Below are 27769 nucleotides of genomic sequence, written 5' to 3'. Positions count from 1 at the left end.
ACGGCAACACTCGCGACCTGCGGCCATCTCGCCCTGAATCATCTAGTGTTACTATAAGTAGTTTTTGGTGGTATTGTTAATGACTAATGTTTCTAAAATCTAAAATTTCTCGAGTTCGATTACTTTTTAATTATGCAAAAATTTCTGTTTAATTTGTGTGAGAGCCGCTCCCCCCTTCCAGAGGGGGAAGGGGTCACAAACTACCATAGAAAAAAGCGTGCCTCCAAAAATGTATGCATGCATGTGGGAGACCACATTTGTTTCCATTTGATTGATTAATTCTCGAGTTATGCAGAAATTTGAGTATCATTTGTACGGGACCCCCCCCCCCTCCGCCTTCCATAGAGGAGAGGGGTCTCAATCCGCCATAGAAAAAAAAGTTCCTCTAAAAACCTTAGGTTGCCAAATTTGGTTCCATTTGCTTAATTAGTTCCTGTGTTGCGCAGAAATTTGTACTTCATTTGCATGGGAGCCACCCCTTCTAGAGCGGAAAGGGGTCTTAAACCATCATAGAAAAAAATCCTGCCTCCAAAACCCCTCACATGCCAAATTTGGTTTCATTTGGTTGATTAGTTCTCCAGTTATGAGGAAATTTGTACATATTTCATTTGTATGGGAGCGCCCCTTTTATAGGGGGAAGGGGTCATAATTTCCCTCCTGAAGAGGAGAGGGGTCTTAATTCACCACAGAAAAAGTATTTGCCTCCCAAAACACCCACATGTCAAGTTTAGTTTCATTTGCTTGATTAGTTCTAAAGTTTTGAGGAAATTTGTATTTAATTTGTATGGGAGTCCCATCTCCTAAAAAGAGGAGGGGTCCTAATTCACCATATAAAAAATTCTTGCCTCCTAAAACCTTCACATGCTAAATTTGGTTCCATTTGTTTGATTAGCTCTCGAGTTATGAAGAAATTTGTATTTCATTTGTATGGAAGCCCCCCCTCTTAAAGGGGAGAGTGGTCATAATTCTCCTCCTAAAGAGGAAAGGGGTCTCAATCCATCATAGAAAAAAAATTTGCCTCCAAAACACCCGCATGCCAAATATGGTTCAATTTGATTGATTAGTTCTCGAGTTGAGCGGAAATTTTGTATTTCATTTGAATAGCAGCCCTCCTCCTAAAGTGGGAAGGGGTCTCAATTTACCATAGAGAAAGTGCTTGTCTCCAAAAACACCCACTTGCCAAATTTGTTCCATTTGCTTGATTAATTCTCGAGTTATGTAGAAATTTGTGTTTCATTTGTATGGGAGCCCCCCATTCTTAGTGGGGGGAGGGGTCTCTAACCATCATAGAACCTTTCGATTCTATAAGGAACATCCCGACAGACAGACAGACAGAAATCCATTTTTATATATAAAATAGATGATATATTTTTGATGGCTTAGTTTTATTGTTTTTATTTTCGAAAATCTGGCAAAAAAAAAATCAGTATACCGTTCTGATTCAAACTTAGAACAGTCTCAAACTTCGAACACTTCAGCATAAAATGCTCGCTAATATGATAAAATATTATGATTATTGTACACCATTGTGTTCGTTAGAATGTCCTCTATCCGGTTAGATCTGACATTGAGCTGTAGGACTCCTTGTAAGAAATCAGCAGGCGCTGGAAAAAAGTGAGCACTCAGATTTTAACTTCGTTCGCATACTCTAAGCGTTCCGTGCAAAAGTAGCTGTTTTTTCGCTTGCATTATTTTACCAATTTTAGAACATTTACCTTCCCACTTCGCGATTATTAGGTAAGTGCAAGATATATATACTAAAGCATAGTTAAAATACAATATTTCATGCATTATTTCAAAAATATTAGATAAATAAAAAGTGTTCGAAGTTTGAATCACGTTTTGAGGTGTGATTCAAACTTCGAACACCCACGAATAATATCCGGTTTTTCCGGATTTTCCTTCGGGAAAATGAATTATTTGCATTGTTAAGCTGTACAAAGTTAACTTGCTTCAGATGTGGTACATAAAGTTTGAAATTATTAGCAATTGACTACAGAAGTACGGATTGAAACTAATTATTGTGTGGAAATTTTAAATCATACTGTTAGGTGGATTTAAAAAGACAGTGTTTAGAAAAAGGATGCAATTTCACTTATTTAAGTTGAATGACACTAAAAGCATTAATACTTTTCAAAGTAATACAAGTGTTCGATGTTTGAGACTGAAATATTCGAACTTTGAATGTCGACCATGAAAGTCTTCGAAATTTGAATCAAAACCGAACAGCAGTTTTTTAGTGTTTTTCAAAGTGAATTAGCATTTTATCCTCATTTTTAAAATTTTAACATGAAAATAATTAAATTGTCATGCTATTAAACCATTTATGGGAGTAGAATAAAGATGTTTTCGAACATTTTTCTTTGATTAAAGTTTCAGCATAGCTTAAGTGTTCGAAGTTTGAATCAGAACGGAATATATTTTACATGTTTAGAAATCCTTGTTAAATTTAAAAAATTTGTTCAATTTAAAAATTTGTTATTAATGCTATTATTCTAGTAACAGACGTGTTACTCATCGACATTAATTGTTTTGCATTGTCGATAAATAACAACGAATTGAGATTGACTGTATTCAAAACTACATTCTTTTGTGCTATCATTTAGAACCCATTAATAGCATGTGTATGAGGCAACAAAAGGCAGCAAAACGTTTCAACAAATGAAACGAACAATTACGCCGCAGCTGATGTTCATGTAAAATTATCCATCCGAAATCGTGTCGATCTTCCGACACCGACACCCCGACAGTTGCGAGATCCTATTGAAAATCAGTTCAACGCTTATCACTTGCCCGAACCATCCGAAGCAATAAACGCTCAAATGGTACAGAATTTTCCTAAATTGCTGGTGCGGGTCACAAGTCAAGTGAAAAATTGGCACTGATATTGATCTCCTGTTGTTGAGCATAATGTTCTGCAAAAAGTTGTTATAATTTTCTTAACAAGCCAATTTTTTCCCCTTCTCTCATCCTCCACAGTCACCAATTCCCGACGAGCTTCTCGACGCCCAGTAGTGGAACCAGTCCTGCCATTGTCGCCGCGTCCACCTCATCGTCTTCCTCCTCCGCCGTATGGAACGACGAAGGAGATGAATCGAGTGAGTCCGACTCGTCTCAGCCTTCGTCCGGATGTAGTTCGCACTGCTTGGGCCTTCCGGCAGTGCACGGTCATCCATCGCACCACGATGGCATCGGTGGCGGCAGCGGCAGCAGCAGCAGCAGCAGTACTAGCGGAAGCGGCGGAACAATGGGCCTAATGGCTGCAAACAACAACGCAGGGTTCATTCCACCCCATCTGGACTACATGGCTGGTCGTGAACAGCTGCAGGAGTTTGCCGGCAAAATCCCACAGCGCAAGAAGAAGTCCAAGGCAAACAAGTCCAGGAAATCGAGAGTAAGTATCTCCGGGGTACCGGGAACAACGGTTGGCCGCGCGAATCGGCAGAGATAAGAGATAATTATTTCATAATTGCCACGAGACACGAATCTCGACTCGGGTGTATGAATGCGAGATGTTGTTTCGTATGTGAAACGGCTTGGCTGCTGTGCCATGTCCCGTCACGCCTCGATTCGGTTCCTGCATCTGCAGATGGTAGCAACCACGGATTGCCAGTTGAAGGGTCGTACTTCATTATTCACTGTTTTATAAAAATAATGTCACTTCGCAAAATCGAGCAATTTTGTTTTCGATTTAATGCAGACTCTTAAACTATAGGATAGCTTCTATTAAAACTTTCACTGTTCGCCAAGCTAATCATTTTACTACGTACAGTTCCTGCTTTCATTGCAACAAGTTTGATTACCATCCGTGGCGTAAGGGCAAGGCGCAGGAGTAATATTAGTGCCCTGCCATCACAACCTTTGCATCGTAAAATGTATGGCAGTGATAGCAGTTGTGCGTTCTCATTACTTCAACATAGGTGCAGCGTTTCGACTAACGTATCTACGGGCAATTACGCTCGCATTTCCATTTCACTCCAGCAATTCCGCTGTCCTACTGCGCACTATCTTTCATTAGTCGGAGGACCTGGCAATCTTGTTGCGATTACGTAAAATGAAAGTTTCGGTCGATTAATTTTAGGATGTTATAAGTTTTTAATTGAGATTGAAAAAATACCGTTTAACAATACTTTTTCTCTGTGCGTATATCCGATAAGCATAACTTTACGCACTCATATGTTAACCGTGTTGCTATCGTAGTTGGTTGTTTCAATATTTAGATGGTTATTGTAGCTTTCAATCTGTGTAGCTTCGTCAGTAAAGTTTCTGACTTCGTAAAAATTCTACATATTCCATACGTCCTACCGCTATCGCTACCACTAGATAATGCAACGCTGATCCACAAAAATAATTATCTTATCTTATTTCACTTCCAAAAAATCAAGTGGAATTACAAATGATACTTCATTCCAATCAACTCATTGAAATCAAGCGGAAAGAAGAAAAAGTGGACCTCCCGTACCAAACGCTTCCCTTGAAGATATTGATTAATTTACAGATTACATTATGCAATATGCAGTCGTTGGGAGTATCTTTGCTAATAAAGGTTAAGTGATACTCCGGACCCACGGAGATTTTAGACCAAAAGCCAGGCTGCAATAGGCACCTCCTGGCGCGATGTTGAATAGAAGGTAGGAAATACCATTGTCTTGTCGAAATCTTCTACTCGCACAGCACTGTACACCAACCATAGTCGCCTTAATTAGCCTTGTCAGCTTCTCGGAAAAGCCGTTTCCGTCGATAATTTTCCATAGCTCTTCACGGTCGATAGTATCGTAGGCGCCCTTGAAATCTATAAAGAGCTGGCGCGTATGGACTTGGTATTGTAACACTTGTGGAGAATCTGTCGCAACACGAAGATTTGAGCCATTGTCGATCGCCCGTCCACAAAACCGACTTGATAACTTCCTACGAATCTACATGCTCCTTCCACTGCGCTTCTCCTTCCTTCCACTCCGTCGGTAGCTGCTCTGTTTCCCAAATCCGGACTATCAGTCGGTGTCTATTCGTGCTCAACTTTGCCAGCTGCATTGTTGTTCTTCAGCTGTTTGATGCCTTCGCTCACTTCTCCTGGGAGTCGTCAAATCACCATCATTCGCCGTACTGATGTAGTCATTACCCCTGCCGGCTTGGTATTCCGTATCCGCGCAATCCCAAGCAACATTGTGAGTACTCTTATGGCGGTTTTCATGACCAATTTTGGTCTTACATGTCATCATAAGACTGTAATAAAACCCAAATTGTTACTTGGGATCCAACTGCTCATTATAGTGTTTCTTCGACCTCTCAATCACCTCACGTTCATCCGAAAGAATTCCTCCGTCTTTATCCCGAGATGTTTCGGCTCGCGGCACAAAACTTTTGCGAAATACGTTAAGTTTCTTATAAAATTTCCGCGTTTCCTGAGAACGATACAACTATTCTATGACCTCTACCTCCATTTCTTATCTCGGACAAACTGAGTTTGAAGTTTTCGTTTCTGTCTATATCGTTCCACGTTTTGACGGGTCACCAGGTGCAGCTTCCACGTCCACGCTATACCTAACTAGCTCGTGTGTATTGCCACAGCTCTGGTAAATTGTGCATCCATCTTTATACCAATGTACCGTAGATCCCTTCCAGGTTCCAGCAAACCTCCTGCAGTGCTACAATGTACGAACTTGCGGGCCCTCAACAAGTCGCAAAAGATACGGGTACTTTCCAGAAAAATTAAGGACTTGCAGTTCCATGCTCCAACCCTTTTCGTTGCGTTGGTCTATGCCGATTGCTCCGGTCCCTTTTCATATTATTTACTTCCTGTATTGCTATTTGTCACGGATGGCTTGTAAGGCCTGCACGAACCTCCTGTGGCCCTGCGTGTTGGTTATCCGATCTCCATTAAGGTTGCTCGTATCCCGGCTGGTACGACGAGCGGTAGAGATAAAAGTTGCTGGATAAGAGGCTGATGTCAGGTTTTGCTGAACAAAAATCCGTAGTGTTACCATCTGTGTTTTTAACCTACGTTAGTGCCTCATTTGAAGAATTGTTATTATAAAAGGTTAGTTAGTTTTGCTGACAAGTGCAAAAAGTGGGGTCAGACTCAGTATAGCGGTTAGCATTCACGCCGAGGACCCGGGTTCAAATTCCAACCCCGCAGAAGTCACGAATGACCCAAGCTGGAAAAGTGACTATAATCTAACAAAAAAAGTGCAAAAAGTATCTGTTTTCATTGCTTAGGTTTTGTTCTTGATTGTATTTTAAGGAAATTAATACTTTTTTAAATCAAATCAATTATGATACATTTAAATTTTTCTCTAAATTATTCAATTCGTAATTTCTGCGTGGCTGGGATTTGAACCTGAGTCTTCGGCGTGAAAGGCGTAAATGCTAATCAACACCGTGTGAACCCCTCTTTTTTGTCTTTGTTGCGTTTGTTAGTCGTTTATCGTTATTTTGAACATATGGTTTTCTGGCATCGTCTTTTGGTTTCTTTTCAGTATTTTTTTTTGTCATTTTTTATTGCCTTTTGTGCCATTTTTGGTTTGATAGCCGTGACATTTGAGTTGAGTCCATTTTAGGAGATGAGCAATTCTCGCTGAAACAGGGCCACTGCTGACAAGAGGTCTTCAAATATTGGAACTTTTGCACTTAATTAATTGAAAGTGGTTAAAAAATAAGACGCGCCGTTTTAATACTTCAAAACAATGGACCCCTCGTTCGCCAAGGGCCCCAGAAGTTTCATAAAAGCAGAATTTGAAGCAAATCCTGAGATCTATATGATGTGATATTCTCTAAATTTGCAATGGAACTGCTAGCAAATGGCATGATTATGTAAATAGGGCATTCAAATGGAACAGAAACAATTTTGATAGCCATCTTGGATTTGGTCGCCATATTGGATTTTATCAAAAAAGAACGCCGTTTTCGCCATAAGCCTTCCAACCGATTTTCATTTTGAGACTACCTAGATTAAGCTAACCTAGGTTTGCTTGAAATTCAACTTTTTTGAAACTTTTGGGCCCCTTGGCGAACCAGGGGTTTACTGTTTAGAGCTTTTAAAAGTGCAATTCTTATTTTTTTAACCGCTTTCAACCAACCAAGTGCAAAACTTCCAATCTTCGAAGACCTCGTGTTAGTAGAGAGCTCAATTCATCGAGAATTATCTCGAGAAATCGCCTCTTCAAGGCCTTTTCTACATCTATTTGTAGTCGTTTTCTATTATTGTCATTTTTTTGTCGCTTTTTTGGCGTCTTTTAATCGTATTTTTGTCCTCTTACGCCTTTTTACCTAGTGGTCTCCACTTTATCGTGATATCTTTCCGCTGGTTTTTCACTGCCTGTTCGTTGTCTCTTTGTCGTTTATTTTATGTCTTTTCGTTCTACTTTTGTCACCTTATGACACATTCCAGCGTTACGGGACACCATCCCTACTACGCATATCAGTTCCCATTTCACCAAATCCCTAGTACACAACTGGAAAATAACGTTTCCCTCTGTCCCCTATTTTGCAAAATATTTTTCATAAATTTGGTAAAACAGTAACCAGTTTACACATTAACGATGGTCGCGAATTGTGTCCCGTAACACTGGAATGTGACCTACCGTTGTCTATTCGTCATATTATCGTTGCTTTTTCGGAAACTTTATCCCTTAAAAGGAATCACAAATTCCACTGGGTGCTCATTGTGTATTAAAATTAGTATTTATGCCATTTTGGTTAACAACATTACATTATTCAGCCGAGAGCCGGGATGGCTCTTGCCGTATCAAGAATTCCTCTCCATTGTACTCGGTCCTGGGCTACTCGTCGCCAATTCGTTGCGCGTCTCGACACACGCAAGTCGGCTTCAACCTGGTCGAGCCATCTAGCATGTTGAGCCCCTCTATTCCTGGTACCGGTGGGGTTCTTGAAGAGAACGGATTTCACTACACGTCCGGCATCCTTGCGACGTGGCCGGCCCACCGTAGTCTCCCAACTTTCGCCAGGTGTATGATGTGAATCTCTCCGAGCAGTGCCTGTAACTCGTGATTCATACGCCTCCGCCACTCTCCGCTTTCCGTCTGTACCCCGCCAAAAATAGGCCGCAACACCTTTCGTTCAAAAACGGCAAGTACACGTATGTCTTCTGTAAGTAAAGTTACTGTCTCAAGTCCGTAGTGGACTACCGGTCTGATTAGCGTTTTGTACATCGTCAGCTTTTGCGGCGGCGTATGCTTCTTGATCGAAACGTCTTGCGAAGGGAAAAGTAGGCTCGATTTACAGCTTGAATGCGTCGTTGGATCTCCTTACTCGTATTATTGTCGGCGGTGACCAGAGATCCCAAATATACGAACACATCGACCACTTCCAGTTCATCGCCGTCAATAGTTTCAACATCTTTGGCTCGAGCAGCACGTTGTCTCATTGTCACCTCTCTGTCGCACCTTTCTTGTCTATTTTCTAATCGTGATTTTCATGGTCTATTTGCCATCTTTCCATCGTATTTTCGTCGTTTCTTACCGTTTTCGGTACTGTTTCTTGCGTCTTTACATTGACATTTTGCCGCCTTTTCTTCGTTTTCGTCCTGTTTGTTGCCAAGACAACAAAAATCCTGTCTTTTTCTTGTCTTTTCGACGTTTTTTCGTTTTAGCATGTTTTTTTATCTTTTTATTTTGTTGCAGTTTTGGTGCCTTTTTGTCATCTTTCTATCGTATTTTTACGTTATTTCCGTAGTGAAATTCAATGTTTCTTCGCTGTGCATTTTTATTCGGGGAACCTTTCCCCAAACACCCGCGTTGAGAATCGCGGCTAACACGCTGACAGACGAATAGCGTTAGTCGCAAGCGCCTGCATAGTGTCGTCGTCCTATTAGTAAATTAGCTAGGGTAGATGCTCCAGTAATGGAGGGATTATGTCGGGGGATAGTGTTTAAAGGCAATTTGAACGCTCAATTTTTCAGTTTCCAATTGAACTACATGATAATATGGTGCACCATAATGTTGGTTTTAAATACATACCAAACTTATACCATTCTGCTGGTTTATACCTATATCCAAAATATTGCTTTTCCTGACATTAGTCTGTGCTCCTAAGGTAGTGGTAATGTTTCTATAATCGTGGAAAATTTGCCTATAATAGTGGAATTTTGATTACCGCCCTTAGTAACGCTTGCAGTGAGCATGGCAGCAGGTGGATAACAGCGTAGGCTTGTTAAAATGTTATGGATTATGACGAATTTTATAAGCAGTTGCACTTTATTGGTCTGCTCAAAAGGAATTTGTAATTTTTGCACCAACATCTTTGATTTTAACTATGTATCTATATATATAAAAATGAAATGCTGTTCGTGTGTCCGGTATAGACTCGCAAACCGCTCGACGGATTTTGATGAAACTTGGCATACATATTGCGTATGATGTGAGGAATGTTGTTAGCATGGTTTGAGACCCCTCCCCCATCTAGAAGGGGGGGCTCCCATACACATGAAACACAAATTTCTGCATAACTTGGGAAATAATCAAGCAAATGCAACCAAATTTGGCATGTGAAGGTTTTTGGAGGCAGAAATTGTTTCTATGGTAGATTGAGACCCCTCCTTCCTCTAAGAAGGGGGGCTCCCATACAAATAAAACTCAAACTTCCTCATAACTCGACTATTAATCAAGCAAATGAAACCAAGTTTGGCAAGTGGGGGTTACATGAGGCAGATTTTTTTTCTATGCCGGATTGAGACTCCTCTCCCCTCTGGTCGGGGGGGCTCCCTTACAAGTAAAACACAAATTTCTGCATAGCTCGAGAACTAATCAAGCGAATGAAAACAAATGTGGCATGTGAGGGTTTTTGGAGGCAAGGTTTTTTCTATGGTAATTTGTGATCCCTTCCCCCTCTGGAAGGGGGGAGGGCAGTTATACAAATTAAACAGAAATTTTTGCGTAATTCAAAAAGTATCGAACTCGGCAAATTTTGGATTCTTCTAAAAAACATTAGTCAATAACAATACCACGAAAAACTACATATAGTAACACTATATGATTCAGGGCGAGACGGCAGCAGGCCGCGACTTTTGCCGTCCATAATAACATGTAGAATAAATTTGGAACAAATTTGTTAATAGTAAATCGGTGAAGCCTTGATAATGAGTCAAATGAAATAAAAGTAAGAAAATATAATACTTATTTTAAAAACAAAATTCAAAAGAAAATATATTGTTGAAATGAAAATATAAAGAAAAAAATGTTGAGATTACTCTAAGTCTATGGTTTCTGACCAGTTTGCAACTGATTTCAAACGAACTGCACTAATATTTTATTGCAGCGGTTCCCAACCTTTTTTCAGTTCGCGTACCCCCTGACGGATTTCCCTATACTATTCTGCAGCGAACTAAAGTTTTGGCGAACCCCTAGGGGTTCGCGAACCCCCATTTGGGAACCGCTGTTTTATTGCGATTCTGCCAACATAACCATTTTATGGGTTGGTAATAAAACCCAAATTGTTACGTGGGATTAGAAATTCGCGGCATGATTTAGGAATATTTTGGTTTGTCAGAAAGAAAGCTTTTGGTTGCAAGATTACTATTAAACAATTCTTCAGCATTATGCATCTATCCCTTTTCAGAATGGCGTAGCAACGCGCGCCGGGTCCTCTAGTCTTAGATAAAACTGTTAACAAATATATATTTAACAATAGAAAATTGAAATTATCTCGAGATCCGCCAAAATTATGATATATTTCGCGTTTCCACGACTACTGGTACTACCACAACTACTGGAGCATCTACCCTATCATCATGTAACCATGATTTGTTTGAGTGTGTTAATAAATGGCTCTTTAGTTGCAATTTTTTAAATGTAGCACAGTAGATACGCTAGGATAAATGTTTATTTGTCTTACATTATTGATAATCTTCAATATGCAACTCAATTCCATCGACAAAAATGTTTTTCTGACGAGAAAACTGTTTATGAGCACACGCACTTTAAAATCATCTCAGCATAAAACATAAAGGATAAAACACACAAACAATACTAAACTCATCGCGTATCGCATTTTACCTGAATATTTTAAACAAAACCGGCCCTTCACTTTACTTGAAATGCAGTAGCTAGAAACATTTAATTGTAGCACATCAATATCTGAGTCACTTTCCATCAATATATCTCCGCAGTTGGCAGAATTTACAAAATATGAAAGCACACGAGCACCTAATCTGCATTTGCGCATGCAAAAGACACTCAGCATGCACTATGTGGCAACATTACGTTGGGCAAAGAATACCAGCGAATTTTGTGTTAAGCTCTCGCGTGACTTCAACTGAAATGTTCATCATGCGTTATACAATACTCCCGTGTTTTCATAACATTGCTCGTCAAACTGCATGTAGACACACAATGCGTTTGGTTATTTGTCGCTTACAGTTTCTATTCTATTCCCCAAAACAATGATATCTTAATGATCACTAATTTCACCTTAAGGTGGTGGGTCAATAAATAATCAATATAACTTTTTTATTTAAAGCTAAAAATAAACAAAGCCTAAGAAAAAGTTATACAAAATGTTACTTAAGGAGTTTTCGCCGAAGAAAGAAAACTTCTATCCCTTAAGGGAAAGAAGTTATAGTGCTACAAACTAGTGTATCCCCTTAATACCAGTTTTTCTATTTTTTTTGTTATTTTCATTTCTACGCAGTTTTTTTGTTCCGCGAAAATTAACATACTATGAAAATACACCTTTTTGCTGAAAGAAATGCAGCTCTACCCTTCTTGGTTTTCGAGTTATTACAGCTTTTGTCCAATTTTGAATAAATTTTTAAGGGGCTTTATTTTAAAAGGGCGCAGGTATGCGCAGCCAATCTCCGCTACTTTACGTACTGCAATGTATTGCTGATTGCAAGAAAAATTGTACCCTCCAAAGTGCAACAAAGCTCATAAAAATGCTATTTTACATTAAATCGTTTCGGTATCTTCGGCGCACTTTTTCGTTACATTCCAAGCAATAAGTGCGCCGAAGAAACCGAAGCGATTTAAGCTAAAATAGCACTTCTACTTTCACTGATGAAACCTGTAAGTACATATCTGTGGTGAATAAAATTAGTAGTGAAATTTAATCGTGTAAGAAGTATTCTTTCATTTAATTTTCGTATTCCACTTTAAACATGAAAAACACAAAAATCTTTCGGATTTTACTTTTATCACTGGCCTGCGCCAAAGCTCGATTCACATAATATTTGGACGCACTGCTTATTTCACTGTAACGCTCCTAGTGGTCGGAATTGGAAAATTTTGATAGCAGTTTTTAGTACAAAATAAAAATTGCGAAGGCGTCAGATCGTTAGAGCGGAATTTAATCGTGAGAAAAATTTTTCTCCCATTTAAAGTAAAATCCGTTTATCACTACCCAACCCAACCATCTGGCACAAAAAAATTAGAAACCCTTCAGGAGGGCTTTAGCCGTACTGAATGGCGTCGCCTCGGAGACTTAAATTGGGTCAATAGTCTTCCTTTGTAATTACCTCTATGTAAGAAGGACTGATGGAAGATGATGACGATGGCGATGGTGACGACGACACCCGGCGAGACTGAGACTGATCTGATGGTTGATCGCACCAGTCGGTCTTACTTAGCACAGTTACCCAATTATCTGCATATGAGCCTAACACAACAACAATAATGATGATAATTCAAAACGGTGTGCAAAAAGAACATCAACCACACGGCCGGCAGGCACCCAGGATCAGGTGATTGGAGAAAAATCGGTTTTCTATGCAACGGAAGCACGCTGATTGAGGCAATGATGAAGCATATCCATACGTACGTAGGTATAAATACAGTATGGCTTTAGCTTATCAGTCGTGGTGCCTGCGATTGTCGGTTGCCTTCTGGCATCTCTGATTAAACGTGGAGAATGAAAAAAAAAAAGTCCGAGACTACAAACGATGACTTTTATCTCGACTTCTCAGGTACACTTATTACTAAGGGATGAGTTTTATTGCAGAAATAATTATAAGATGCCGAGTGAATCAGGGACTGCTACTGTGTTGAGAGGGTTCTGGCTGGCATTATACACGATTAATTATGTAGAGTCATGATGGCGCTGGCCAGGCGCTGGCTGGCTGTGATGGACGATTATGGAGTGACCGCATTTGTCCGATTGCTTACGAATCAGGGCAATCGAAACCGACTGGAGGTTATGTGCATTAAACCGGTAGCTTTGTACCGCTACAAATCAGCACAAACTTTCGCAGTTATTACGATTGATAATGCATCAATCTGTTCGAAGTTCGAATTTGATCGTAATAGAAAATAATGCCATCTATAAAAATACGCTTTAGGCAATGCGTTGCCAATGATTTATTACCAACACCTTCATCGCCCGATCACCCGTGTTTTCATGACCCTGACGGGCGCGATGTAGTGTATATTTAAACGTGAAAAGTACCGGTAAACAAACCTCCCACGGCAATCGAAGTCGGAGTCGGAGTCTCTTGCGCGCGGTAAATGTGATCGGAACGGCCAGGCCAGGCCCTGCATTGAGAATACAAATAAACAAGAAAAACTTTTCAATTTCGCTGGAAACGTAATCGTTGTTTTTATGATTAGGTATTGTGATGCGTATGGGATGCTGCTGCTGCTGCTGTTCCTCGACGACGCGGCTATACGCATAAACATGACAGGGCTTCGGGTCTTCCCCATGCTTTCTTTCTTTCTCGATACAAGAGATAATCTTTCCGGGCACTTTTGATGCACACTGCACACTGATGCATCACGTATGATTTGTTTTTGATATCCTCAATAACTGTTGTTGGTTAGACAAATAAAAACAATCCCCCTTCTTTCTTTTTTTTTTTGTACGGTCCCAACATGCGGGAGGGAGGGCAATCATCGAAGTAAAATAAAATAAAAATAAAAAAGATTATAGCGCTTGATCTTGTGCTTTTCGAGTACGACTGATGATAGCTTTGGCTGGACGCAGGTAAATGATGATGGTCCGAAAGAAATCTGGTCGCGAGTAATAAACTATCAGGAAAATGGCAGTCAACGCAATCAATTCTGAATGGCCAAATGACTGAAATAAAGTTTTTTGCCTTTATTTTTGCTATTAAAAAAGCTTATCAGTTCCGAGCTAGAATGTGACTAGACTAATAATGAAAGCCACGTTTTAACGAAGATAAGTTGACCAATTATAAAAATTGATCTTTTTATTGGTTTCGTTCCGTAGTTCCGGAAGCGTACGCGTATTCATGATGGGTCAGTTCGACCGGTTTTATTGAAGCCGATTAATCTGGTAACCAGAATGGAGTCGTTACGGTCGCTCTTTAGTGACCGGAATTACCATTCATCCTGATTCAAAAACGGAATTGTTCTTTTTTCTTCACGAACCAAATGAAAGCAATCATGGCGTTATCGTGATAAAGGTTTTCAAATTGGAACGATTAAATTTGATAGATACCTAAGGTTAATTTGAACGCCATGAATATCAAACTTCTAGCATGCTAAGGAGCTTGGAAGATGATGAGGCACCAAACTTTTACAGCATCTGGGTCTTCAAAATTTATGACAAATTTGGTGTCTTTCTTTATCCTATCATTATTCCGCTTTGAAAGCAAAACAGTTTGCATTGAAAACATTTTTCACTGAATTACGTTTACCATTTACTCGAATAGATAACAATTCTGAAAGAAACAAAATATGCGAAAGGAAATTGCTGGGAAATTTTAAACTCAATTCTTATTCAGAAGCAATAATTCCTGACAAAAGAATGTTAGCACTGTACAGTAACAGTTGCAAGAAAAGTTTTCCGACCAATTCTTGGACAAAAATGGTATAAACTTCTTACACCAACTTAGACTTGGGACTTGGACTTGGGCTTGAGGCTTAAGACTTGGATATGAAGGCTACAGACTTGAGATTCGGGACTTGCACTTGTACTTGTATTTAGGACTTAGGACTTGGACTTGAGTTGGGACTTGGACTGGGACTTGGACTGGGACTTGGGACTAGGGATATAGACTCGGGATTTGAACTTGGGTTTGGGACTTGGACTTGGGCTTGGAACTTGAGACTTGAACTTGGACTCGGACATGGAACTTGGATTTGGAACTTGAGGCTTGGGCTTGAAACTTGAGAATCGGGACTTGACTCTTAGACTAGACTAGGAAATTGGACTTGGGACTTGGGCCTGGTACATGGGACTTGGAACTTGGACTTGGGATTGGAACTTTGAACGTGAACTTGGACTTGGACATGGATTTGGATTTGGAACTTTGACTTGGGTTTGAGACTTGAAACTCGGGACAGAGAATTAGACTTGGGTTTGAACTTGGGCTTAGAACTTGTGACTTGACTCTTAGACTAGGGAATTGTACTTGTGACTTGAGACTTGAGATATGGATTGTGGACTTCGGACTTGACTTTTGAACTTGGAATTTGGATCTTGGATTTGACTTAGACTTGGAACATAAACTAGACTCTTACACTTGAGACTTGGAATTTTGGCTTAGGACTTGGATTTCACACTAGTCCTTGGACATGGACTTGGGACATGAACTTAGACTTGGGCTTGAGATTTGGGACTCGGGACTAGAGACTTGGACATGACACTTGGATTTCAAACTTTGACTTAGGCTTGGGGCTTGAGACCCGAGGTTTTAACTTGGGACTTAGACTTGGAATTTGGACTTGAACTTAGGACTTTGTTCTTAGACCAGGGAATTGGACGCGGGACTTGGGCTTGGAACTTGGGACTCGAGACTTAGACTTGGGATTGGAACTTGGGAGTTGAAATTGAGCTAGGACTTGAAACTTGGATTTGGAACTCGAACTTGGGCTTGAGACTTGGACCTTAGACTTGGGTTAGGACTTGGATTTAGGACTTAGGACATGACTCTTAGATTAAGGAATTGGACATGGGACTTGAGACTACCCTACTAGCACCGTTGTTACAAACCAGTTGCGGCAACCGATTTATGATTGAGTTCAGTCATAAATAAGATTCTGCAACCATATGTGTGAAAAATGTGCTGCTTGGGTAGAGATATGGATTTGGGACTTCGGACTTGACTTTTGAACTTGGAACTTGGATCTTTAATTTGACTTAAGCTTGGGACTTGAACTTGCCTCTTGGATTTGGGACTTGGAAGTTGGGCTTAGGATATCACACTAGAACTTGGGGCTTAGAGGAACTTCGAGTTGGGCCTTGGGACTTGAGATATGACTCTTGGATTTGGAACTTAAACTTGGAACTTGAACTTGGAATTTCGGCTTGGGACTTCAGATTAGGAACTTGGACTTGGGACATGACTATTGAATTTGGAATTTGCACTTCGAACATAGACTCGGAACTTGGGACTTGACTTTTGAACTTTGAACTTGGACTTGGCATTTAAACTTGGGTTTTGAAGCTTGGGCATGGGACTAGTACTTGGGACTTGGACATGGACTTGGGACATGAACTTAGACGTGGGACTTGGACTTTGGCTTGAGACTTAGGACTCGGGACTAGGGATTTGGACATGGACTTGGACGTGGACATGGGACTTGGATTTGTAACTTTGACTTAGGCTTGGGGCTTGAGACTCGAGAATTAGACTTCAGACGTGGACTTGGACTTCGGACTTGGTTCTTAGACTAGGGAATTGGAATTGGGACTTGGGCTTATAACTTGGAACTCGAGAGTTGGACGTGGGACTTGGTCTTGAAACATGGGAATCGAGACTAAGACTTGGAATTAGAACTTAGGACTTGAAATTGAGTTAGGATTAGGACTTGAAGCTTAGATTTGAAACTTGGACTGCCCAAGTAACAATTTGGGTTTTATTTCACTGTTATGATGGTATTTAAGACCACAATTGGTCATTAAAACCGCCATAAGAGTATAATAAAACTCACATTGCTGCTTGGGTTGGGACTTGGGACTTGACTCTTAGACTAAGAAATGAGACATGGAACTTGAGACTAGAGATAAGGATTTGGAACTTCGGACTTGACTTTTAGACTTGGAACGTGGATCTTGAATTTGACTTAGACTTGGGACTTCAACTTGCCTCTTGGACTTGAGACTTGGAAGTTGTCCTTAGGTTTTCACACTCGAACTTGGAATTTAGAGTTGGAACTTCGAGTTGGGCCTTGGACATGGGCTTGGGACTATTACTTCTAGATATTACTATTTGATTTGGAACTTAAACTTGGAACTTGAAAACTATTTTTATGCCAACGTAAGAACCGATAACTCAATATTTAGTGAACGGGACATAACACTAATAGTTCTTACAAACGGATAGTTTACCTTTTAAACCGACCGGTTTCGGGAAATATGTTTCCCATCAATAACTTAGTCAAACTGAAGAGCAGCGATATTATTGGAGCATCGTCCTCATTCATTAGACTGCCCGTCAATATACATTGGTCAAACTCGTCGTAAAATCCAAGCCAGGATAAAGCAGCATAGGAATGCAACAGAGAACAAACGCATAAACGACTCCAGTGTGGCGATGCATGCCATTAGTCTTCAACAATTAGTCTTCAGTATGTATGTATGTATGTATGTATGTATGTATGTATGTATGTATGTATGTATGTATGTATGTATGTATGTATGTATGTTATGTATGTATGTGTGTATGTATGTATGTATGTATGTATGTATGTGATGACAATTTGCAATTTTAAAATTTGCAGTGAAATTCAAGAAAAGTGAGAAACATGTCAATTGTCTGAAGTTTTTGAAGCCTCTTAGTAGAATACGAACTCTGAAATTAAAGAAAAGAAAAAACTTTTACCGACTAAATTCCACTATTGAATATTTATTTGCGACAGATACGTATACGCTTTGAAATAAGACACTGATGAAGCCTGCACATCGTAGGTGAACTACGTATCTGTTGCAAATAAATATTAAATAGTGGGATTAAATCGAAAAGTTTTTTCTTTTCTTTGATTTCAGATTTCAATTGTCATTTTCTTCACTTGCTGTTACTCACAATTGTACAAGAAAAGCAAAGAGCGAAGAAAAGCAGTTTATTTAAGCATGTAGGTATAGTGGTGCATAGAATCAAAAATACTAGTGAGTTGATTTTTCCAAATAAATTTGTACAAATTCCAAACAAATTCTGCGCATCAATAGATGCTCTTTTCAATCAATAGATACTAGAGCTTAGAAATGTAGAAATTTTGTAAGATTTGTTTTCGTTAGTGATATTTTAAAGGACAGATGTCTTATGTCATGTATCATGTTTTAATAAATAAATCAAAAAAAGACAAGCACTGGGAATCATATCGATCGTATTTCCCATTCTCAAGCATGTTTATGGCGCAGCTTTGGCACTAGTTTTCGACCTCATCTTGTTTTCCTAACCCTCTAACATTGTAAAAACGATGCGATCAAGCTAATGACTATCTTTTCATGAAAGTACATTCAAAAGAAGCTTAAGTTTTGATTTTCATGCAAAAAATAATTATCTGAAGGAGCGCCAGCTAAGAAAAAGTTCAATTTCTCTTTTTCATATCTAATGCTCTATTCAGTTATTTTTTCTAATTCAGATATATTGCAAAATTGAAGCCAAGCAAACTAATAGTAAAATTTTGAGATTAATCCTTTTGTTGTAGATATCCTTTTTCTTCAAAAGCGAAGTATAATAATAATTTTTCTGAACTCTTGTTTTTCAAAGATGCTAACTTTTGAGCGCATGGTATTAATATCAAAATATCAAAAAAATCTACCCTTTGGGTTTAAACCACTCAAAAAAAAAATATCAGAAAATCTGCTATGAACACATATTTCATATTGTCAGTTCAAAACAAGTTTCGTATGTGGCTCTGAAACCCGAAAGTTAGCCGATCGACTATAAAACTAAATAAGATGTTCATCAAATAACATAAATGTCGCTTACAAGTATTTACGCACCCAAGGAAAGAAAATATAATTATTCTACGCAATACGTTATGAATTTTACTGGCAAATAAGTATTTTGAGGAATACGGAACGGATATTTAAAAATATAGTCAAGTTAATTATAGATGTTCCTGAAAAATTAAATAATGATTATTGTGGCAGTAGAAAGGCTAGGTCACGCCGCTAGGTGGATTAATTTATTAATCATTAAATTAATGCTTATATGTTACATAAATATGTTTCAAATACTATTTTTTCACATTTCTTTATGTAACTTTCAAACTACAAGTCTAATCGTCATGAAATTTGGAGGTTAAGGGTTTGCAAGGCTCCTCTTTCATATGCAATCAATTTTGTTCAAATCGGTTAAGAGACCTATGAGATAATGAAGTCCCATATTTTTCGTATTTTTATACATAACTTTTGAACTAAAAGTCCGATCAGTATGAAATTCAATAGCGACCAATGGGACACCTAGACCTTTCATTTGACACTAAGAACATTAAAATCGGTCCAGCCATCTCCGAGAAAAGTGAGTGAGATTAAAAGCGTCACATACACACACACACACACACACACACACACACACACACACACACACACACACACACACACACACACACACACACACACACACACACACACACACACACACACACACACACACACACACACACACACACACACACACACACACACACACATACATACACACACACAGAAAATGCTCAGTTTTCGAAACTGAGTCGAATGGTATATAACATTCGGCCCGCAGGACCTTCTTTCCATTTCCGGTTTTCCAAGTGATTTCTATACCTTTATACTATATATTTATATAGTAGAAAGGCAAAAATGTGAAAAAATCGTCACACTTAAATGCCTGGGAGTCTATGCAAATATCTACAGCTGAGCAACCGCTAATGAATGAGGACGATACTTCAATAATATCGCCGCTCTTCAGTTTGACTAAGTTAAGGATGTAAATGCTCCATCTCTTCAAGATAATCAGTTGGACATCACCCCGTTGATGGGAAACATGTTTCCCGAAACCGGTCGGTTTAAAAGGTAAACTATCCGTTTGTAAGAACTATTAGTGTTATGTCCCGTTCACTAAATATTGGAACTTGAACTTGGGATTTCGGCTTGGGACTTCAGATTAGGAACTTGGACTTGGTACATGACTATTGAATTTGGAAATTGCACTTCGAACATGGACTCGGAACTTGGGACTTGACTTTTGAACTTTGAACTTGGACTCGGCATGTAAACTTGGCTTGGGCGTGGGACTTGTACTTGGGACTTGAACTGGGAGCTTGAACTTGGAACAAGGACTAAGAACTCGGAACTTGGAACTTGGATTTGAAACTTTGCTTTGAAACTTGGAGTTGGAATTTAGACTTGAAACTTGGAGTTGGAGTTGAGAATTAGACTTCGTTTTGTGACGTGGGATTTGACTCTTGAACTTGGAACTTGGACTTGGGACTTGAACTTAACTTCTGGACTTGTGACTTAGAATTCGAACTTAGGACTTAGACTTCACAATTGAACTTATGACTTGGAGTTGGGATTCCCAAGTAACACACATTGTCACAATTGAGTCGCGCGGCTGATATGCGACAAACTTAAACGTAAAACTTGGGTTACAGTAACTTAAAATATAACAGTTGTGTAACCGAAATAGCGCAACTTATGTAACTAAACATGGTTACATTTACAGTTACTCAATGACCAATATGTAACATGTATAGTTACAAAATGGTTACTATTGAAATTACACATAAACTGTAAACTGACTTTCAATTGGTGGCAAATTAGTTATATTGAAACTTTTATTGCATAGCGAAAACAATGCAGCAGGTTACAATATTGCTAGAATACAAGAAAATTATTTCAATCTATGGCTGTCAACGTCAAGCAATAAATTTAACTACTGTATATAGGAGAGTGTATAAATTTCGCTTGTTATTTCAACACAAATTTTAATGCAGTTTCAAATTTATGGTGAAATGCATGACTAGCTTTGAAAAATTCACGCGCTCCTATTTAATATAGCTTTTCGTTACGTACTTCTTTAAAAAATTGATTTTTTGTAAAACAAATATGTACAAATATAAAAATTTTAATTTTAACTTTCTGATTTTTTAAATTTATTCTTAACGATAATGTATTAGTGGAGCATTCACCTAGAAATCATTGAAAAATAAAGTAGTCTAAATGTAACTGCTGTGCAACCTTTTTTTATTTTTGTAATTAGTTACAAGTGCTACTTGGGATTAGCATTTGGACTTGGACTTGGGACACGTCTCTTGGACTTAAAATTTTCACTTGGAATTGGGATTTGGACTTGGAGCATGAGATTCGAACATGGTACTTGGACTTCAACGTGGACTTGTGACCTAGAGTTGAAACTTGGACTTGAATTTTGGACTTGACTCTTAGACTTGGAATTTGGATTTCGAACGAGGACTTGGGACTTGGTCCTAACTCTTGGACTTGGAGCTTGGGAGTTGACTCTAGGGCTTTAAACATGCACTTGTTACCTGATTTTCACCTTTGGACTTGGGATTTCAGCTTGGGAATTGAGATTAGAAAATTGTACTTGGGACTTGGTCCTGACACTTGGACTTGGAGCTTGGACTTGTTATTTGGACTCGGGAGTTGGACTCAGGACTTAGGACCTAAAACTTAGGACTCGAGACTTGGACTTGACACATGTGCTTAGGACTTGGAACTTGGACTTGCAATTTATATTTGGGACTTTGACTTAGGCTCGAGACGTGGGACTTGACTCTTGAACTTGGAACTTGAACTTGGGACTTGCAGTTGGGACTTGCAGTTGGGACTTGCAGTTGGGACTTAGAGCTGTGACTTGGATTTGGACTTGGGATTTGTATCTTGGCCCATGTCTTGGCCTAAGACTCCTGCTGTAGTTTATATCCGATACGCTGATGTATTGGCTTAACCTTTATGTCGTTTTCATAATAGATCGTTTGAGCAAAGACATTTTTTAGCATTTTGGGAGCAATCTGATATGTTTCTGGTTTTCAAAAGTGGCGATCGACGTAATATTTGGAACTATCGTGGCATAACTAGCCATACTGCGACGTGTGAGCTATTCGAAATAAAAGTAAGCTCTGCTATTCTGTCGTATATGAAAAATTATATTTTTGTTGATCAACACGGATTTATGCTAGGACGATCCATTAGCACTCTTCTTTTGGACTTCGCGACGACTTGTATCTCGCATCTAGAGCAGGAGGCTTAAGTTGACTATATTAATCATATTTTTACTGAAAATCTCTCGAATTGCTGCATCACAACATTCTATAGAATAGCTAAGTTCCAACTTACGCGATCAAACACGTACTACTGCAGGCTTTTCCTCCCCATTCCCAAACAAATAGGGTGTAATACAAGGCAGCAATATGGACCCATTGCTGTTCGCGCTGTACTCCAAACAGTCAACCACGTCAACGATGTGGGTATTGTTCTTAATGCAAAGCCTAATTTCAACATGAAACGGTCGGCTATTATTTTCAAAGCAACGCCACAGTTTGGTATTATCTCTTTAAAATCGGACGGGATCTCATGGATCCATATTTCTTAAGGGCCTTGTACTGCTCTTTGGTTAGACCAGTACTAGGAATTGCATATCTGGTTCGGACTCCAGGATCGCCTGGATATTGAGAATTAACCGAGTGCTTAATTCGAGAGGTTAATTCATCTAGCTTCTAGCATTACATGATACCCTCTGGCGTGATCCCGTAAACTTACCACCATATCCTGGTCTTCGTCACCTTATTGGTCTACGACATTTTAGAACATCGAAGGAAAGTCCAACAAGTCCAAACATGCCAAGACGCCAAACGTATGGATTTGCGGCACATTCTTTCCTTGCTGAATTCCTCGTATTCCTCAACGTTCGCTTCGTTCTGCTGAACCATTCCAGTGTCAACTGCACTGTACCACATTTAGATTCAACGAGCATATCGCTAATTGTATTCGTGCATTTTCTCCGGTAGAGCAGGTGTTTGAATTCGATGAATCAATGGCCAAGTTTTACCGTGGTACGAGATTCTCTGAAAAAGATGACAGGGTTTTATGCCTGCCTGAGGATGACCTCAACAGGGCTATTCTCCATCCAATCCAGGGCGACCAATTAGGTTAGATGGATGTAATAAATAAATGAATATAAATGAATAAGTCTTGATACTACTTGAACTTGTACTTGGGACTTCGACTTGGACTTGGAGTTGGGACTTGAACTCGGATTTGAGACTTAGGCTTGGGACTAGGAATTGGGATTTGAACTAGAATTTGGCACTTGAATATGGAACTTGGACATAGAAGTTAAACTTGGCCGTTGGATTTGGAACTTGGAGTTGGGAGACGGCCTTTGAGACTGAGGACTTGGACATGGACTTTAACTTAAGCTTGAACTTGGACTGAAGTTTTTGGAGCGTCTTAGTAGCATACGAAACCTAAAATTAAAAAAAAAAAGAGAACTTATCCAATTTAATTCTACTATGTATATTTTATTCACGACAGATACGTATTTCGCCTACGACTTGCAGGCTTCCTCAGTGTCTGTTTTCGAACTAGACGAAAACAGACATTGGGCAAGCCTGCAAGTCGTAGGTGAAATACGTATCTGTCGTGAATAAAATATACATAGTAGAATTAAATTGGATAAGTTTTCTTCTTTTTATTTAATTTTAGGTTGAAATTGGAGTTGGCCTAAGACTTGGCCTTGTACTTGGACTTTGCCTATGGCTTGGACTTGGCCTTGGGACTTGAGACTTCGGACTTGGGACGTGGACTTGAACTGTGGACCTGGACTTGGATTTGAGTGATGAACTTGGAATTTGGAGTTGAGACTCGGCATCTAGTACTGAAATTTGAATATGGAACTTTGACTTGAGTCTTCGACTTGGGACTTGAACTTGGACTTGGATTTTGCACTTGTGACTTAGGGACTTAGATTTGGGACTTGGTCACTGCAGTTAGACTTGGCAGTTGGACTTGAAACTTGAAGTTGGCACTCAGCTCTCGAGACTTAGGACTTGCGACTTGGGTTTGGGACTTGAACTTGGAGGTGGCACTTGTACTAAGGACTTGGACTTGGACATGGACATAGACTTAGACTTGGACGAAGACTTGGACTTGGTCCTGGGACTTGGAACTTAGGACTTGGACTTGAAATTGGACTTGAGACTTAGGTTTGGGACTTTGACTTGGGATTTGGACTTGGGACTTGGACTTGGGACTTGGACTTGAAGTTGGAACTCGAACGTGGACTTAAGACTTAGGCTTGGGTCTTGTACTAGAGGCTTGGATTTGGCACTTCGTCTAGGGAATTAAACTTGGCCTTGGACTTAGATTTGGGAGTTGAACTTGCAATTTGGAGTTGGGACTTGGCCCTCGGGACTTGGGATTTGAATTTGGACTTGGGACTTAGAACTTAGACTTGAGACTTGGATTTGGGTCTTGAACTTGGACTTGTTTTTTACACTTGGGACATGGAACTTAGACTTAGACTTGAACATAGGATTTAGACTTGGCAGTTGGATTTGGAACTTGGAGTTGAGAATCGGCCCTCGGGACTCGGCCTTCGAGACTTGGACTTAGGATTTGTAGTAGAAACTCTGCACTTTTGGGACTTGGACTTGAGACTTGGATTTGGGACTCGGAACTTAGGAATTGGACTTGAGATTTGGACTTGGAACTTGAGACTTGAACTTGACTTGGGAACTTGGGACTTGAACTTGGCCTTTGGACATCATTATTGATGGATCCCCATATTCAAGAAGACTTCAACGACCGAGCAGCATTCTTTTAGTCTTTCACATTATACTTATTTTTATGCCATTTAAAGTTATTTTTAGATTTTTGTTTAGATTTATGCTGTTTATGCTAATTTATTTATTTTTTGTATGTGTTATCATTGAGACGGATAAGACCATTGTTGGCCCTTCTTTAGGTTAGGCTGGTTTAGATTAGACCTAGTTTTGATCCTTTTTTTGTCATTCAAATTTTACTAATTCTTTTCAGTCTGCTAGATATGAAATGTATATCGTATCATTCCAGTGAGGATATATTTTTGATACAATATTATATGATAATTTATGCGATTACTGGGGATCAAATCCTTCAGAAATGTCGAGAGTACAACGTGCCCACGCATCATATTTTCGTGGATTTCAGGGCAGCACACGATACAGTTGAACGAGAACAGCTGTGGCAGATAATGCACGAGTACGGTTTTCCGGACAAACTGACGCGGCTGATCAAAGCTACTCTGGAGCGAGTGATACGCTACGTGCGCGTTTCGGGGACACTCTCGAGTCTTTTCGAATCGCGCAGAAGGTTGAGGCAAGGGAATGGACTGTCCTGTATGTTATTTAATATCGCTATTGAAGGTGTTATCCGGTGAGCGGGCATCGAAACGAGAGGAACGATCTTCAGCAAGAGTAGCCAACTCCTAGCCTTCGCAGACAACCTCGACATCATTACTAGAAACCTTGGAACGGTGGAGGCAATCTGCGCCATACTAAAAACGGAGGCTAGGAAGATAGGGTTACAAATCAATGCGTCGAAAACCAAATATATGGTAGGAAGAGGCTCCAGAGAAAGCAACGTTTGCCTCCCGCGGACAGTGACTATTGATGGTGATGAACTGGAAATGGTTGATGAGTTCGTATATTTGGGATCTCTGGTCATCGCCGACAATAATACGAGCAAGGAGATTCAACGACGCATTCAAGCTGGAAATCGAGCCTACTTTTCCCTCCGCAAGATGCTTCGATCTGGGAGCATGCGCCGCCGCACGAAGCTGACCATGTACAAAATCAGACTAATCAGACCGGTAGTCCTCTACGGACTTGAGGCAGTAACTTTGCTTAGCCGTATTTGAACGAAAGGTGTTGCGGACTCTCCACAGAAAGTGGAGAGTGGCGGAGGCGTATGAATCACGAGCTACGGGCACTGCTTGGAGAGATTTGCATCGTCCCACCTGGCGAAAGTTGGGAGACTACGGTGGGCCGGTCACGTCGCAAGGATGTAGGACGAGTGTGCAGTGAAATCCGTTCTCTTCAAGAACACCACCGGCACCAGGAATAGAGGGGCCCAACGTGCTAGATGGCTCAACCAGGTTGAAGCCGACTTGCGTGTGTCGAGACGCGCGACGGATTGGCGACGAGTAGCCCAGGACCGAGCACAGTGGAGAGTAATTCTTGATACGGCAAGAGCCACCCCGGCTGTCGGCTGCTAAAGTAAGTAAGTAAGGGGATCATCAAGGATGAAAAAAAGAACGATTGAAAAAAATACGCTCTAAAAGCGTATTTTTCAAAACTGTGTTTTTAAAGTCGGAGAGCAACATTGCTTCAAACTGATTGAAAGAATCCAATTCGGACGCGAGCTTTCGAAAAAGATTTATAAGTAATTTATCGAAGGTTTTATATCACCGATTAACATTCTCCATTTTATGGACAATTTAAAAGCAATATTTATGCCAAAAATCAATTTTTTGAGTTTAAAAAACCGGCGTTTGTCGTTATCAATTCAATACAATAACATCAATTTCAAGATAATATATTGCCTTACTGAACTCTTTGTGATTTTTTTGATTGCGGATAATTCAGTCCATAGACATCGTACTCACCGTAAGTTGTGTTATTTTAGAAGTGTTCCAGGAGATTAACTGCAGTAGTTATTTTAGTTACTATTTTGATAAAAACGAAAAAAACGACTTTTATGGGCTACCCAACAGTATATAACCTGTTAAGTTTATCATTATCGTAACCATTCGTTCTCGAAAATAAAATACGAATGACGAATATTTCACAAAACCTTATTTCGTTCGCCATTATCCACCACAAGTTTTTCAAACAGATTCACTAAGACTGTTGTGTGAGTGGCACAATCAGCGCTCTTTTAAAAGTGAATTCCAAAATAATGCAACAGTAAGTAAGATTCATGAATTGCAGCGAAAATGGAGACGCATGGTTGCTTTTCATCTTCAACCCTACCAGAAGTTCAAAATGTTCTTTTTAAAGAAAAAAATCTCTACTTTCCCAACTAGCGTATGACTCTCTACCGTTCCCTTCTCAATATCCTCCCAATCCCCTCCACAACCTTTATAATACTAAATCCTATACATTAGCAGCGAAGCAGCCTCTTGTATAAAGTGTGCTTCAACGGTAGTACTGACTCGAGGAGTAAGGGCTCTTGCCAAGGGTAAATTAAATCCTGATTCTACTCCTTGGCTTGATGAAGGAAACTTGTATAGTTTGCTCAAAAGCCAGGGAGAAAATAAAGTGTGTACTATTTAAAACAGTAAAATAGTGTCTCATCGAGACACTAATTAAGGACAAAACAGTGAGTACACATTGGCAATCGCAGCCACCTCGTTTGGCACCCATTGCCTACAACAATAATAAAAATAGGTTCCAGCAGTAATAACAACCACCCCGGAGGGGGACTCAATAATAATTTCAATCACTTTGCCAATAAACATGATGGCATGATGTTTTCACTTAACCCCTCACAACAGCCAGCCGTTGCTTTTATAGTCATCTGATAATCTTTTTTTTTTGCTTTCCTTCTTTTTATTCACAGTTTCTGGAGCAGACCCTGGTGTGGCCGACATTGGCCGTGACCGCCACGTTGTTTGCCATCGGCTGGGGATTCCTTGCTGCCAGGTGAACTGGGCCAGGCCAGCGCCTACCGCCCAGTGTCAGTGCCAACAAAATTACACACAAACACACCGCCTCCAAGTGCCTATCCGTTGACTGTTTTTTTCTACTTCTTATTTTAAATGTTCGTCATCTCTTTCCCTCTGCGATATCATGGCCTACGGTCCTTTTTAACACACATTTACGCACGCAAACAACAGTCGACGAGATTTATAATTACAATTCTAGTATCA

At 39.8% G+C, this 27769-nt stretch overlaps 1 protein-coding gene across 1 annotated transcript in view; it reads left to right on the top strand.

Annotated features, from left to right (window-relative positions):
- The window catches only part of LOC128739387 (putative protein TPRXL), a 94779-nt gene extending 67233 nt beyond the window's left edge, over positions 1-27546 (top strand). Inside the window, exons 3-4 of the mRNA XM_053834869.1 lie at positions 2980-3394; positions 27460-27546. Of these exons, the coding sequence (XP_053690844.1) occupies positions 2980-3394; positions 27460-27546 (502 nt within the window). The remainder of the gene's footprint in view (positions 1-2979; positions 3395-27459) is intronic.
- Positions 27547-27769: the final 223 nt, after the last annotated feature.

Source organism: Sabethes cyaneus, chromosome 3, assembly GCF_943734655.1.
Source record: "Sabethes cyaneus chromosome 3, idSabCyanKW18_F2, whole genome shotgun sequence".
NCBI lineage: Eukaryota > Metazoa > Arthropoda > Insecta > Diptera > Culicidae > Sabethes > Sabethes cyaneus.
Note: the sequence above shows the minus strand (reverse complement) of the source record. Positions and strands in the feature narration are given on the sequence as shown.